This window comes from Pan paniscus, chromosome 8, assembly GCF_029289425.2.
Source record: "Pan paniscus chromosome 8, NHGRI_mPanPan1-v2.0_pri, whole genome shotgun sequence".
In the NCBI taxonomy this organism is placed as follows: Eukaryota; Metazoa; Chordata; class Mammalia; order Primates; family Hominidae; genus Pan; species Pan paniscus.
Window position 1 is genome coordinate 42,170,462 of NC_073257.2, and position 16,972 is coordinate 42,187,433.

The window sequence follows — 16,972 nt, forward strand, 5'->3', positions numbered from 1 at the left end:
CAAGAGAATTGCTTGAACCCAGGAGGTGGAGGATAGAGTGAGCTGAGATCACACCATTGCACTCCAGCCTGGGCAACAAGAGTGAAACTCCGTCTAAATAAATAAATGTAATTATGGGAAAGGACCAAAATTTGTTAGCAGATTTGAACTGCTTTTGAAACCTACACTTGCACTTAATTCCAAATGGGTAAGTTTTGAAATAGTGACAAATGGAATTATGCATCACTGTTTTATGACCTTCAAATACTTCCAAGAATCATATAAAGTTTAAAGAAGATACTATTTATGAAGAAAAGATATTCAGTAGAAGTATCTCACAGAACCTACACAAAAAACATTTATAGAATGTCAGTAAGTTTAAAAAATTTTAAAAGAAGGCTGGGCATGGTGTCTCAAGCCTGTAGTCCCAGCTACTTAGGAGGCTGAGGTGGGAGGATTACTTAAGCCCAAGAGTTCGAGACCAGCCTGGGCAACACAGCGACACCCCATTTCTACATAAAAATTTTTAAAAAGCCAGGCATGGTTTTGCACACCTATAATCCCAGCTACTAGAGAGGCTGTGGTGGGAAGATTGCTTCAGCCCATGAGTTCGAGGCTGCAGTGAGCCATGACTGAGCCACTGCACCCCAGCCCAGGCAAAAGAGCAAGTCCCTGTCTCTTAGAAAAAACTTAAAAAGACCATGGTTTCTTCTTTGAAATTGAGCTATCACGTACCACCATGCCCTCCATGGGTAAGTGTGCTCACGTGTGTGCATTGTGCACACACCACACACGGACACACACACACATGTGCACACACACACTGACCTTTCTTCACCATCCTGCCAGCCACAGTGAACTGGGTCGAGTCGTTGGCCGCTCCTCTGCCTCTCGACTTCCAGGCCTCCTCTCTCACAGTGATGAGCTGCTTCCTCTCCTCAATCGTCATTTGGCTCTCTCGACTTTCTGTGACCCGCTGTTCATAAATGTACAGAAGAGAAAACGGGAGAGAGAAATGACAGCGGTGTGGACCTCAGCCTGCAGCATTTCATGAGTGAAAAAAGCGGTAGACAAAGAGGAGTAAGTATATTGTCCAAAGATGTTCAAAAATGTTCTGTCTGAAATGGGCTCGGCTTCCTTACGTCCAGGTTGGGTGGGAGATCACCACTGGCGATGCTGTAACTTGAGATGAACACCTTTGTCCTGTGACTTACCGGTTTGGGGCACTGGAGCACCAGAACAATCCTTTGTAAACACAAACAATTAAAAATAGATTGTTTTCATGTCCTGGACTCTACAGGGTTTTAAAGTTTCTCTGTCTTAACCCATCTAGTTAAACTTGGTTAACTGGGAGATTTTTATCCCTATATACTCACAAAGAACATGATTGATCTAGAAAACTTTATCCATGTGAGCACACAAGGAACTTGCCCAGTTAGAGACAGGGAAGGCTGGTTAGGAATAAGGGGCAGGAGAAGGTTTTCTGGCACTCTGCTTGCTTTTTCCTGCAGCCACTGATGTTCTGAGGGCAGGTAGACAACCAGGAGAGCCCACAGAAGTGGCTTTAAACTGTGAGACATCTGATGTTGACAATGAACTATGCTGTAGACATAACCTAAATGCACGGTAACATTTCTACTTAAAATGCTCTCAGCAGTTTCTAATTGGAAAATTTCTGGAGAGATCTGCTTCTTCCACTTCCAAGCCATTGGTGATGCTCATTAGGCTTGCGGTTGGGGATGTGACAGGAGGGGAAGGGGAAGAAGCTACAGGGGACTCAAAGGGCATCAGGAAAGGAGGAGGGGCTCAGGACAGGCCTGGGATGGAGAGATGGGACTGAGGAGGGAGGGAGAGGAGCAGCGATGGAAGCAGAGGACAGGGCTCATGCCACTGAGTGATGTGTATTGGGGAGAAGAGTGTAGGTGGCGGTCGCGGGCGATACCATGGCAGGAGGTCCTCAAACGATGGCCGGCAGAGTTTGCTTTTCCTCTGTCTTCAAGCCATCCCTCCCTGCACCACAAGACCCCTGTTTATGGCGAGGCACAGGGCTGGGTGGTGAGTGGGGGAGAAGCACAGGAGCTGTGGAGCTAATGCCAAGGAAGGAAGAGTGCAAAGGTGCCCCCTCCAGAGCAGAAGGCACGTCCCTGGCTGTCACCTGCTGGTTTCTGGAAGGGGCTCTGGAGGCCGGCGATGGCCTCCTGGGTTTGCCCTCTCACTTTCCACTGTCTCTTGAACCCGAGGAAGGCTGTTGCTGCTGGTGCATCCGCTTTCAAACTACATCTGAGCACTCCACACCTTCTTCTAGGAGGTTCCCCAGATTGCTGCTAGCGCATCTGCTTTCAAATTACTTTTGAGCACTACTCAACTTATTCTAGCAGGTACCCCACCTTTTCTGCCTTCCTAAGGCATTTTCCTTGGCTAAGAAATCTCCGTGGATCAATGTGATCCTAAGGCCTCGCGCTGACACAGGGGAGGACTCAGAGAGCCCCGAGTCAAGTCCATCCTAGAGATTCTCTTCCCTGATGCCTTTCCTCCTCACTATGGCAAACCACTTCCCTTCACTGACCCACGAGAGAGAACTTCCTGATTCAGGAGGGACAGGAAGAGAGTGGAGATGGGGACAGTTCATTTTCTTAACCCCTGGAATGATGGAAGTTGACAGAGGAAAGGCGCCTTCCCTTCCTTTCCAGCAGCACAAAACCAGGTCTGCACTGGGAAGATTTGGTTTAAGCTATGAACGTGGACTTCTCCATCATCTAAGTGATGAATCTGTCTTTCACAGGATTCTTCTATAAAGCCCTCATAGCCAGAAGTGATTTCGAGGTCCCTGCCAACTTAAATTAGGTTAAAAACCTTTTCCTAAAGAGATATGACAACCAAACGCGATGCATGATCCTGGCTTGAATCCTAGATGGGGTGGGGGCTACAAAGGTCATTATTGGAGGAAACTGACACAATTTTAAGATGGACGTGGATCAGATAAATATTGTATCAACATTAACTTCCTCATCTTGATCACCATATTGTGGTTATGCGAGGAAATATCTTTGACTTTAGGAACTAAGTCAAATATTGAAAGGTAGAGGAGCACAATGTTTCCAAACTACTGGCACATGGTTGGGGTGGGAAAAATGAGATGGGGGAAGAGAAGGCAAGAAAGTGGGGTGAGGAGTGGAGGGAGGAAGGGAGCGAGAGTGAAGGAGGGGGGCCAATGTCAACAATGAGTGGTTCTGGTAAAGCGTATGAAAGTGCTCTGCCTATAATGGAAATTTTTCTGTAAGTTTAACATTTTATCAAAATTCAAAGTTACTAAAATTTTTTCCTAAAAACCTTAACATTTCCCCTCGTGATCGGCGAGAAGCCCCTAATTCCAAGTAACTCTCTGAATCACGTATCCTTTTTAAATAAATGATGAGGTTCACTTGCCCGAAAGACCTCATCAAAATTCAACAACGAGAATATGTTTTCTTTGAAAACGAAGTTTCATGAGTGAATTTTAATCAAACCAAGATGGCGCTTGGCTTCAAATATTTCCAAGAAACATCAAGTGCCAAGAAAGTTGGCGTCTCCAAAGGTCCAGCCATCACTGTGGTGATTCACTATTCACTTAGTCAACTCTGCGGTGAATTCTCTCAGGCATCTCAACAGTCCAGGGTGGGGTAGTGGGTGTGGATAATGACTCAGAAAAATGGTATCTTCAAATCCAAAATTTCGTTTTTCAAAGCACTGGGATTCCCTCAGAGCCCTTTACGCACACAATGGATACAAACTTTGGGATGATACAACCATTTTAGAATTTAAAGCTCCCATTCGTTTGCCAGACCTAGGGCAAGAAGAAATAATTTTTACTCCTTTCTGAATAGTAATATTAAACATAAATGTTTTTGTTTTTCTAGAAATTTTGACTTAACTTTGCTACTTAGTAGGGTTGGCTTAGGACCCCCTAATTGCTGCAATTCAACTTTACATGGCTCTAGAAGGGTGTAAAGCATATACAGTTTGTTTATTCTCTAAATAATCTAATAAATATTTATCACAATTTAGAACTCAAAATGTGAGAACAAAGATATATATTTGTTCATTTGATTTTTTTAAGCTTAAAACTTCATTATTGTCTTGTTTTTTTCCTTCTAAATTTTTCTTTCCTTGTTTAGAGAAGGATGTTATATATATAGTAATAAGTATTGTGTCATTTTTCCAGGTTTAGCTGACACATGTTTGGGATTGGCTGGAATAGTAAGAGAGTTGAGGAAGAATCTAAACAGAAACCTACCCCATCTGTCCTTCATTCTTTCAAAGATAGATCCCACGAATGTGGTGGGGAAAGGCAGAGAAAGAGGGTGGAGGAGAAATTGAGTATTTGTGTGTGTGTGTGTGTGTGGGTGTGTGTGTGTAGAAGGTAGTGAAATAGGTAGAAAGGAGGTTCTTGTCTTAGGGATGGTCAGATACTTGGTAGGTCACAGCTTGAAACTGTGCAAAGGACAAATCAACACGAATACTTTTAGGTTGCCTGATGTTGCTGATGGGTTTCTTTCTCTCTGTATACACTGACTGAAAAATCATAGCAAATCTCACTCAATGTTTCTCACGCAGGGATGTGATCCAACACAGAGCATAGAACTAAGATGTATTATAAGGATTAGGGCGGATTTAAGGGTCAAACTCTTCCACAACCAGAGAGCTTTATCGAAATAAAATATTGTGACCTGGCTTTTAAAATTTTTTTTATCTTATTCACATGTAGTTAAACTGTAAAGGAAGAAATTATAAAAGCACATATTAAGTAATAGAAATAAGGTGAAAGGAACAAAGTTGTACTTTTCAGTTTTCAAAAATGCTAAGATCATTTCAAATTCTACGCACTATGAAAGAAATTTAGCTTTGCCCCTTCCTTAAGAGAAATTTCAGTCCCTCGTCACTGCATACAGCCTCAAGTACCCTGAATAAAAGATGAAGAAAAGATCACAGGTTAAGGCTCAGACCTCGAAGTAAGTGTTTTCCAGTACTGTCACCATCTACCAGCTCCTAAGATGAAAGGAAGGGAATAAAGTAAAATCTTCTTTTGGTACAGCCCTGAGGCATGTGAGAAAGAAGAGAATTCAGGTTGAAGCCTGACACAGAGACAAACAGTCCATTTAGACAGAGCCTGTGTGCTTTTTTTCTTCTCTGAACCTTTGTATTATTAAATATTAAGACACCAGTACTGCTGGAAGAAAGAAAAGGCGTGACTTGACCTCTGAAAACACAGATGAGCTAGTGCTACATACTCAGTATATAAACTATTTATATTTAGCTGGGAAAAATTGTTCAGAGGTAAAAGTATATAATTTTTTGAAATTTTAATTTTGAAGTGATGAAACAGAAATGCCTTTGGCAAATGTTAATTTCCTTTAAACTTAACAATATATGGAGATATATTCCATGTTCATGGATAAGAAGACTCAATTTTGTTAAGATGGCAGGTTTTCCCAACTTGACCTGTACATTCGATGCAGTTCCAAAGTCCCAGCAAGAGATTTTGTAGATATTGACAAACTGATCTTAAAGTTTACATGGAGAGGCAAAAGACCCAGAATAGCCAACACAACACTGAAGGGGAAGAAAAAAGTTGGAGGACCAACACCAGTCAACTTCAAGACTTACTATAATGCCTCGGCAATCAAGATTGTGTGGTATTGATGAAAGAACAGTCAAATAGATCAATGGAATAGAGAGCTTAATAATAGATTCATATACATTTAGTCAACGGATCTTTGAGAAAGGAGCAAAAACATTAGAATGAAGAAAAGATAGTATTTTTCAACAAACGATGCTGGAATAAGTGGACACTCATATGTAAAAAAAAATCTAGATACAAAATTTTCCACCATTCCCCAAAATTAACTCAAAATGGATCACAAAGGCCTAACTGTAAAAATTAAAACTATAAAACTCCTAGAATATTACATAGAAGGAAATTTAGATTATCTTGGATTTGGTGATTAGTTTTTAGATATAACACCAAAGGCAATATCCACAGAAGAAATAACTGATAAGCTGAACTTCACTGAAATTAAAGACTTCTGTAAAAGACACTGTTAAAAGAATGAGAAGACAATCTACAGAATGGGAGAAAATATTTGCAAAAGACATATCTGATAAAGGACTACTACCCCAAATATACAAAGAACTGTTAAAACTCAACAATATGAAAATGAACAACCAGATTAACAGATGGGAAAAACATCTGAATAGATACCTCACCAAAGAAGATATAAGACAGAAAATAAGCACATGGAAATATGCTCAACATCATATCTGCAAATCTCATCATTAGAGACTTGCAAATTAAAACAAGGTGACATTATTACACATCAATTAGGATGGCAAAAATGCAAACACTGACAACACCAAATGCTGGCAAGGATATGGAGCGACAGGAACTCTCATTCAGTGCTGATGGAAATGCAAAATGGTACAGTCACTTTGGAAGACAGTTTGGAGGTTTCTCACAGAACTAAACATACTCTTACTGTATGATACAGCAATCATGCTCCTTGATACTCAAATGAGTTGAAAACTTACATCCAAATAAAAGCCTGCACACGGATGCTTCTAGCACTTTATTCATAATTGCCAAGACTTGGAAGCAACCAAGCTGTCCTCCAGTAGATTAATAGACAAATAAACTGTGGCACATTCAGATAATGAAATATTATTCGACGATACAAAGAAAAAAGCTTTCAAGCCATAAAAAGACACAGTGGAGGCTCACGCCTGTAATCCCAACACTTTGAGAGGCTGAGGTGGGCGGATCACCTGAGGTTAGGAGTTTGAGACCAGCCTGGCCAACATGGCGAAACCCCGTCTCTACTAAAAATACAAAACAATTACCTGGGGTGTGGTGGCAGGCGCCTGCAATCACAGCTACTCAGGAGGCTGAGGCAGGAGAATCGCTTGAACCCGGGAGGTGGAGGTTGCGGTGAGCTAAGATTGCACCACTGCACTCCAGCCTGGGTAACAGAGTGAAACTCCATCTCAAAAATAATAATAATAATAATAATTTAAAAATAAATAAAATTTTAAAAAGACACAGAGGAATCGTAAATGCATATTACTAAATGAAAGAAGCCAATCTGAAAAGGCTACATACTGTGTGATTCCAATTCAATGACATTCTGAAAAAGGCAAAACTATGTGACAGTAAAAAATGACCGGTTGCCAAGGACTGGGTGGTGAGAGTGATGAGCAGGCAGAGCACAGGGGATCTTCAGGGCAGGGAAACGATTCTGTATGATAGTGTAATGGTGGACATATGTCATTAAGTATTTGTCAAAACCGAAAGAATGGACCACACCAAAAGTAAATTTTAACGTAATCTATTAACTTTGGGGATAATGACGCGTCAGCGTAGGTTCATCAATGGTAGCAAATGTGCCACTCTGGAGGGGGATGTTGATAATTGGGGTGGCTGTGTGTGGGAGGGCAGGGATGATGTAGGAACCCTGTACTTTCTGCTGTGAACCTACAACTGCTCCAAAAAAATAAATTCTTCTGAAAAATATATCTAGTTGTCCCTCAGTGTCTATGGGGGACTGGTTCAAGGACCTCCTAGAGATACCAAAATCCACAGATGCTCAAGTCCCTGATGTAAAATGGGGTAGGATTTTCACACAGCCTGTGCACATCCCCGCCGTGTACTTTAAATCATTTCGTGATGACTTATAATACCTAATACAAGGTAATGTTATGTAAATAGTTGTTCTGCTGTATTGGTTTTTAATTTTTTAACTGTTGTATTGTTGTTTTTTATTGGTTTTATTCACAAGAATCCCTAGTTGGTTGAATCCTTGGATGCGGAACTGGAAGAGATGAAGGGCCGACTGTATACACTTAAAGACTTCAGTAATATATCTTTTCCTTTAAAGTTTAATATTGGCTTATTTCAAAGAAACACAAGCTCATTTCCCCATTCGTGATGGGATAGGAAGTTTGCTCCACATTTCAGCCCCTTTCTTGGGGTGGACACTGGCTGGGTACATGGGGCCTGGGCTCTTATAACCAGCATTTCCAGCTTCGGGGAAAGGAACCAGGAGAGTGCGGGAAAGGCCGCCCCAGGGAGAAGAAGTGGGGAGTTTCCATTTGTGAAGAGGCGAGATGACTACGGGAGGACCCCAGACACCTTCTCTGTCAGCTTCGCATGTGAAACCCTGAGCCACTCATTCAATAACTGCTGGTGCTGCTGGAGCAGGCCCATCGCGGCACTGTCAGCGGCCACCTGAGAGCTAAGAAAGCCCCAGTCCTGCTGGGGAGACGAGGCCCTAGAGGGAGGGGACAGAGGCCCTAGTGGGAGGGGACAGAAGCCCTAGAGGGAGGGGACAGAGGGCCTAAGAGGGAGGGGACAGAGGGCCTAAGACAGAGGGGACAGAGGCCCTATGAGGGAGGGGACAGAGGGCCTAGAGGGAGGGGACAGAGACCCTAAGAGGGAGGGGACAGAGGGCCTAAGAGGGAGGGGACAGAGACCCTAAGAGGGAGGGGACAGAGGGCCTAAGAGGGAGGGGATAGAGGCCCTATGAGGGAGGGGACAGAGGACCTATGAGGGACGGGGCAGAGACCCTATGAGGGAGGGGACAGAGGCCCTATGAGGGAGGAGACAGAGGGCCTAAGAGGGAGGGGACAGAGACCCTAAGAGGGAGGGGACAGAGGGCCTAAGAGGGAGGGGACAGAGGGCCTATGAGGGAGGAGACAGAGGGCCTAAGAGGGAGGGGACAGAGACCCTAAGAGGGAGGGGACAGAGGGCCTAAGAGGGAGGAGACAGAGGGCCTAAGAGGGAGGGGACAGAGGGCCTAAGACAGAGGGGACAGAGGGCCTAAGACAGAGGGGACAGAGGCCCTACGAGGGAGGGGACAGAGACCCTAGAGGGAGGGGACAGAGACCCTATGAGGGAGGAGACAGAGGGCCTAAGAGGGAGGGGACAGAGGGCCTAAGACAGAGGGGACAGAGGCCCTACGAGGGAGGGGACAGAGGGCCTAAGAGGGAGGGGACAGAGGGCCTAAGACAGAGGGGACAGAGGCCCTATGAGGGAGGGGACAGAGGGCCTAAGAGGGAGGGGACAGAGACTCTACGAAGGAGGGGACAGAGGCCCTAGAGGGAGGGGACAGAGGCCCTAGGAGGGAAGGGACAGAGGCCCTAGGAGGGAAGTGATGGGGCAAAGCCCGGCAGGGAGGAGATGGGAGCCTGGCATTCATGGAAAAGTGGATGGCGCCACTTTGCAGAGTTGTTTTGACACCAAGGACATTCCACGGTGAAATAAAAAAAACCAGCCATTCCTATTTTTCATGTTATTCACCCACACAGTGGCTCAGCCCAGGCTGGGGTCTGCTCTCTGGGGTGGGGTTCAGAGAGGCTACAGTGAGGATGGAGGGAAGGGGGAGGGGGCCCATGGTCTCTAGTTTTAATAGGGCCATTGGAACCAGCTCCTCCTGGTTCTTTAATAGGGTCACTGGAGGGGCCTCCCCTCGCTGAGTCTTCCTCCCTGTCCCTCCACACCCCAAACCGCCTCCACCATATCCTCCTCCTCTATGAACTGAGCAGGACAACATCCTCACTGAGCCAGAGCAAAGAACACGGACGCATCTCCTGGGCTCCTGACTCAGGATCCAAGCTTGGAGGCTGAAAGGGGACACTCCTCTTAAACCAGTTTCATGACTACAAGGTGAATTAATGCCATCAAGTCCACCTGAAAATCTGAGCCAAGGATCAGTGTGTGTGTGACTGACCCTAAATATATGAAGAACCAATTAAACACACATATGCACACACTTAAAGACACACACACACACTCTCATAGACACACACACACAGACACACTCTCATAGATACACACTCAGAAACACACTCATACACACACAGTCTCATGGACACACAAATTGTACTGCCACACACACACACACACACACACACACACACACACACACACCTCTCTTTCAAAGTGAAATGCACCAAATAAGTTATTTCCCAAAATTAAAACAGCAGTTCTTTTCCTATTGCTCAGAAATTGCAGTGAGGCTTAAGATGAGTGGCTTTTCCTCACCTGATTAATCGACACAAAAGACAGGTATTTATGGGCAGCAGGAATAGCAGGAGAATAAGTAGAAGCATATACGGGTTCCTACAGAGCAAAGCAAGAGGGTTTAAGGTGAAAAGAGAAGATTTATCAGAACGGGGCCGGGCAGGGACATGGGGGAAGGAGAGACAAAACAATGATTTTTCTAACAGAATGTTAATTTACTCATTGCAATTTCAGTTCTCTTTTCAAGAGTCCTCTCTTGAATGCTAATGCTAAAGTAAATCCACACAAGCGCGGTAAATATACCTGAGTCAGCTTTGTGCAGTAATTAAATGAGTTAATTTATAGAAGATTGTCAGCTACAGAGAGAGGAACCATGACTTTCATAGACAGTTTTAACATTAAACAGAAAATATCATCTTCTTTAAAGTATTTTCATTACATGATTAAAAAAAATAGTTTAAGGGCACGGGCTCAGCTCTCCACTCCAGACAAAGGCTGTGTCTGGTCTGGAGATAAGAAAAGTACCAGGGAGGGTGCACGAAGGAACCACCCAGGATCAGAATTACCCACGCGAAGTGTAATTCTGGCCACCATCGAGAGGACACCTGTGTTAGAGTCAGGCTTACCCAAAGCAGATTAGAAATGGCACTATCATCCGCAACTCCTCCTTCTTCCTACAGGTTAAAACAAACAGGGAACATGGCAGAGTATTGGAAGAGAAAAGCCTGGTCAGGGCATCGCAATCACCTTCAAGTATTTCGTGCCTGGGTTCAAACAGCAGCATGCAGGTGCTCACACAATAGGGTGATGTGAACCTCAGGCCACCTCATTCCCTGACCGCAGAATGATCATCTGGAGTTTAGAGAGCGCTCCCTCAGCCTTTCTCTCCCTCCCATCCTCGCACTTTAAAGTGACTTCATTCTCCTGAACTATGATCTGGAATTTCAAAGGCAGCAGACACTGAGAATATAAATGTGCCAGATTCACCTTTCTTGAAATTTCGGGCACTTGTTCTGGGGCTGTCATAGATCTGAGCTGGATACACTGACCTCACAGCTGCTGAAGCACAGTGGGATATCCAGTTCCCTCTGGAACTCAGAAACAGACACAGGGTTTTAATGGCCAAGTCTATAAAGGGTTTTCACTTCTTGGAAAATGTCTGATTCGCTGGATGACCATCTTCACAAAAGACGTGGGAGCCACCGTGTGTGCCTTAACGTCGAATAAACCGAAATAGGGATGGAATTGAAAATAACTATTTGGTGAAAATAAATACATAACTGAAAGTTAGTTGTAACAGAGACTGCTGCCAAACCACTTCTTTGAGACTTTGCTTCGTTTGATTTCTCTCTGGTGGAATGAGTTACTCTGGAGGAAAGTGTACACAAGCCATGCTCAAGTGCACATAAACCACACCGTGCAGACCAGACCAAATCCACAAAACAGACAGCTTTACCATCTTTAGACCAAGCATATATGCTACGAGACTCACACATGTTTAAGTCAGGTTAGCCTGGCCTAGACTATACCAAGAACAGGTGAAAGATAAGAAGGGCAGCAAGGAAGAGAAAGAAAGAGAAAGAGGGGGAGAGAGAAAGGGAGAAGGGGGGGGGGAGAGAGGGAGAGAGAGAGAGAGAGAGAGAGAGAGAGAGAGAGAGAATACCCAAACAGTTTTTCACAGGAAATGACAGAACTAGCTAGGTAAACAATTAGTGCTCTTAAGCTCTTGATCATCAATCCTCATTTTGGGGGGAGGGTGTGTAAAATGGGGAAAGAAGGAACTGCTGGTTTCCTATTCCCTGAGATGTGCTTGATCTTTTAGTATAGAAATGAAAACTCCAGGCTGGGCATGGTGGCTCACGCCTGTAATTCCAGCACTTTGGGAGGCCGAGGCAGGTGGATCACCTGAGGTCAGGAGTTTGAGACCAGCCTGACCTACGTGGAGAAACCCCGTCTCTACTAAAAATACAAAAAATTAGCTGGGCATGGTGGCACATGCCTGTAATCGCAGCTACTCGGGAGGCTGAGGCAGGAGAATCACTTGAACCCAGGAGGCGGAGGTTGCGGTGAGCCGAGATTGTGCCATTGCACTCCAGCCTGGGCAACGAGAATGAAACTTTGTCTCAAAAAAAAAAAAGGAATGAAAACTCCAGCTTAATATCTATTCACAGGCCCAAAATCTTTTTTGTTTTTGTTTGAGACAGGGTCTTGCTTTGTCACCCGAGCTGGAGTGCAGTGGCACAAATACTGCTCATTGCAGCCTCAACTTCCCGAGCTCAAGCGATCCTCCTGCATCAGCCTCCCAAGTAGCTGGGATCACAGTCGTGCGCTACCACACCCAGTTAATTTTTGTAAACAGGGGGTTTTATCACGTTGCCCAGGCTGGTCTAAAACTCCTGGGCTCAAGTAATCCTCTTGTCTTGGCCTCCCAGTGTTGGGACTACAGGCACGGCCATTGAGCTTGGCTCCAAAGTAAATCTTAACATAATAAAAGACCTAAAATGAGATGCTGGCTGGAGCCCCTCAAATATGTTTTCTTTTGAGACCAATCCGTTGACAGAAACAAAACAGTTACAGATTTTTCAAGACATCCTTTATCATATTTTTTTAATGTGACTCCAAGAAAATTTCAAGATGACCTGTGTGGCACACATTCTATTTTTACAGGACGGTGCTGACTTCCATGTTGCATGTGTTTTCACAGGAGCAATGGAAGGAACTTCTAGAGTCCCCTCTCTTTCCTGCCTCTTCCACATTTCCACAGACTGCACACTCACGGCAGCAGCCTCTCAGCACACAAAAGGAACGTAGGAACCGTGAAGGGCGTGATGAGCTGACCATAAGGCCGGCTCCTTTCTGCCCTTGGTGCTAAAGATGGAAGGTTCTGGCACCTGCCCCCTTGGGTACCTCTCCGTCAGCAAGGCTAGAGCTACTCCGTGCAGCAAGCGCCCCTGTTCAGGCCCCATGTGTCATGACTGTCTGTCCTTCTCCAAGGCAGCATTCAGACACCCCGCAAGCAGTGGGCATGTCAAGCCTCCTCAGCTACTGGGGGAATCCCTTAAGACAGACCAGGTTTAAGGTGCCTCACCCACCACATCTGAGCATAGCCAGCGGGTGACTGAAAACAGTGCCAGCCCTCGGGAAGGAACGAACCGAGGGGCAACCCGTCTGAGAAACACCTGACCTCAACAGAACCTGAGATTGCCCAATGTGTGCTACAAAGGCCAATAGATCCGCTTATTTTAACTTCAAAGAGCTTATTGTCTCCAGCCAAAGGGAAGCAGGCCACTGAGAAGAGTGGGAGAGTTCACTGTCTGCAGAAACAGCAGCCTCCACGCGCCCAGAGGCAGCATTTCCCATTCCAGCCCCAGCCTGCTTGGAAGCCCCGGGGCTTCAGGTCACTGGGTTTTCGACCCCAAGGGCAACTGCAGTCAACTAGCCTCTCTTGCCTTCTAAAAACCTTAGCCAGCGTTCAGGTGGTTCGGATCTCATCCTCCACTCAAAGCCTTCTGGCTTCCACACCTAAGGTGATCCTCCATTCTTCTAAGGGGGCAGTGCACCCATTTCACTATTCACCAGGAACCTCTCTTGCTTCGTGCTTTTTGGCTTCATTTAAATTTCCACCGGCTCTCTGGGACTCCCAGTTCCTGATGGGCTGGGGAGTCTCTGCACCTTCCAAAATGATGGACAAGGGGCCAGGCGCTGCTTGGTGCCAGGACATAGTAGTTGGCAGGTTTGCTAATGAGGAATGTGTTAAAGTCATTTTTGAAGCAATGATTTCAAGATTCTTTTAAATAAAGTTTGCGGGTAGCAGGGATACATTATTTGACAGATGGATTTTCACTTCAGGATCACATTTTTGAAATCTGAATTTCACACGGTGTGTGAAAAATATGCACATGCATATACTTTCTAAATATCTAGTTATATTTGCGAATTTTACAAATGGCCAAGGCTTAAATGTCTTTAGTTAAATCATCTTTAACACCATGTATGTCTCAAAGAAGAGAATTCAAATTGCCATTCCAGTGAAACCTAAGAAGACACAGAAGTATCAAGGAAATAGTGTCAGAACTCCTGACTCACACTTCTATGTGCACATCTCATTTTTATGTACGTTTCTTAATGCATGAAAGTCACGCTCATCATCTCTCCCTTCCACAGATGCTTAACTTATTTTAGAGCTAGAAGGGGCCTGGGGATCATCGGGTTGAAAGCATTCTTTTTCTTTTCTACTTGAAGACTTCTGATCCTAGAAAGTGACCAGGGAGTGTGTCACCGGTGCATCATTTTGCCTCCAGCCAGAAGGTGCATTTGCAATTGTAGGGCCAGCCAGCAAGTAAGTCACCATCAGTTTCAAAAGTGTGCACTACCTGGTCAAAAGCTGGTCATCATCACATCTGTGATTTAACAATTCATCAATACTTTCGCATATGAAATGCTTGCTAGTATTGATCACCATGCATTACCTAATTTTGTTTCAACTTATACATTACTGTACATTCTCAATAAAAGGCATAGCTACTCATGAAACACGCTTAAATGATGAACTAAATACTCATAAACCACAATTATGTCCTTATTTTTTATACTTAGGTTTAAAATCTCTGCATAGGAAACACAAGTCCGTATTTTACATGGAACTTAAAGATATTAGTGGTGAATTCAATTTTTTTCATTATAAAGGCTTTAATAACACACGAAAGCCAGACTTCATTTAAGAAGGTTTTTAAACTGAAGAAAAAGTCCACACTTTAAAATTCAGGCACTTGCTTGCTGACATAGTGTGTGTGTGTTGCTGATCCCAGTTTTAAAACATCTCCAGGCACAGCCTTCTGCCCAATTTTAGCTGCTCTGTGACAGGTTCTCAGTGTGTACCCTAAGGGCAAAAACGCACAAATGCTTCACAGAGTAGGAATTAGGTGGCACACGCTTGTCTTTTTGATGCACTTCCAAGAGTGATGTTAGTCTGAAGGCTTTTCCTAACATGGGGAATGTTACCTTCTTGATGAGGGACCGCCCTGCTTCCTGGGTGTGCAGGCTGCTGGCCGGCGCCTTGCCGCCCTCCTGCCTCCTGCTGAGTCTGTTTCTCCAATCTTCCTCCCCGCTTTTCTTCAACAGTGCCAATCTAGGAGGAAAACATGCCCGCCACAAAGAGTTCAGCACCAAACTCTTCCTTGTGATGGAACCATAATCTAGGTAAGAGAGGCGGCTTGGGCCAAGACATGACCACAGCCGCCTCGTTTTAACATTTTGAATTTCATTTATTCGGAAGACAGCATGTCTGGAAAAATAATAAAGTCCCTTTTCTAAGATGGCCCGAAGATTTTACAGTTGATTGAAACACAGAGCTGAAATCTGACTTGCTAGATAAAAGATGCACCATCATTCCAGCCAAGGATGTCTGTTCCTTGGCCTTGGGCTGAAAGCAAGAGAACCGTCCCCAGAGAAAAATGTCTTTTAGCGACGCCTTCTGGTCACTTGTGAAATAACATTAAAGGACTAAAGCTGTGTTACAGAAAATGATGCAGACATGGGCTTAAAAACATAAAGCTGGCCAGGCACGGTGGCTTCCGCCTGTAATCCTAGCACTTTGGGAGGCTGAGGCGGGTGGATCACGAGGTCAGGAGTTCGAGACCAGCCTGGCCAATACGGTGAAACCCCATCTCTACTAAAAATACAAAAATTAGCCAGCGGGAGGCTGAGGCACAAGAATCGCTTGAACCTGGGAGGCGGAGGTTGCAGTGAGCCGAGATTGTGCCACTGCACTCCAGCCTGGGTGACACAGTGAGACTCTGTCTCAAAAAACAAACAAACAAACAAAAACATAAAGCCATGAAGCACTTACAGTCTCTTAATATCATCCCTTTCAATTAGAGGTAAAATTTGATGTTTATGACTGTTTCTCCTCAGGTGTTCTAAGCCCTATTCTTTTCCTACAAATGAATTTGATCATTCTTATCCATCTTCTTTAGACAGAAACTATTTTCTATAAACCCATTTTTTAAAATTATCACTTCAACTTTCCTCAGGGGAAGGATATACACAAAAAAAGAATCTAATTAACTGATATTGTTAACTAACCTACTTTAGCTCAATGATGATGTGACTTGATAGGCAGTGCTTGAATACTGGAATCCTGAAAGGTTATTTTTCACAAACTTGAGGCTATTTCAGCTAACTGTATTGCATGAATGAAGAAATCTTAGGTATTTACGCTGGACAAACAAACATGGGAAAGACAAAAGGTAAAAAAAAAAAAAAAAAGGTGGTGATCACTAAACTCATTTGAGCCGATGCTCAAACAATTTAAAGAGTAGGGAAAAGCCAAATAATTAGATCCTTTTCCCTCTGTGCTGGACCTGATGGGCCAGGTCTTATTGATATCACTAATGCATAATCCACAAATGGTATAAATATTTTTATCCATAAATATTAAATCCATAAATATTTTTATCCATAAATATTAAATCCATAAATATTTTTTATTGTTATAAATTTGTTTTAGAGACAAGGTCTTCCTTTGTCACCAGGTCTGGAGTGCAGCGGCACAATCACGGTTCACTGCAGCCTCGAATTCCTGGGCTCAAGCGACAATCCTGCCTCGGCCTCCAGAGTAGCTAGGATGACAGGTGTGCATCACTGCGCCTGGTTAATTTTTAAAATTTTTATTTTGTAGAGACAAGGTCTTGCTATGCTGCTTAGGCTGGTTTTGAACTCCCGGGCTCAAGCAATTCTTCCATGTCAGCCTCCAGAGTAGCTAGGACTACAGTTGTGCACCACTACACTACGCTAATTTTTAAAATTTTTATTTGGTAGAGACAGGTGCTTGCTATGTTGCCCAGGCCAGTTTTGAACTCCTGGCCTCAAGCGATCCCCTGCCTCAGCCTCCCAAAGTGCTGGGATTACAGGCATGAGACACCGCACCTAGACAACAGTGTA

General features: G+C 44.3%; 1 protein-coding gene across 1 annotated transcript in view; it reads right to left on the reverse strand.

Annotated features, from left to right (window-relative positions):
* LOC100977039 (supervillin) overlaps positions 1-16,972 on the reverse strand; it is a 277,602-nt gene that overhangs the window by 41,373 nt on the left and 219,257 nt on the right. Inside the window, exons 19-20 of the mRNA XM_063607305.1 lie at positions 15,032-15,158; positions 808-955 (exon numbers count right to left, since the gene is read on the reverse strand). Coding sequence (XP_063463375.1) covers positions 808-955; positions 15,032-15,158 — 275 coding nt within the window. The remainder of the gene's footprint in view (positions 1-807; positions 956-15,031; positions 15,159-16,972) is intronic.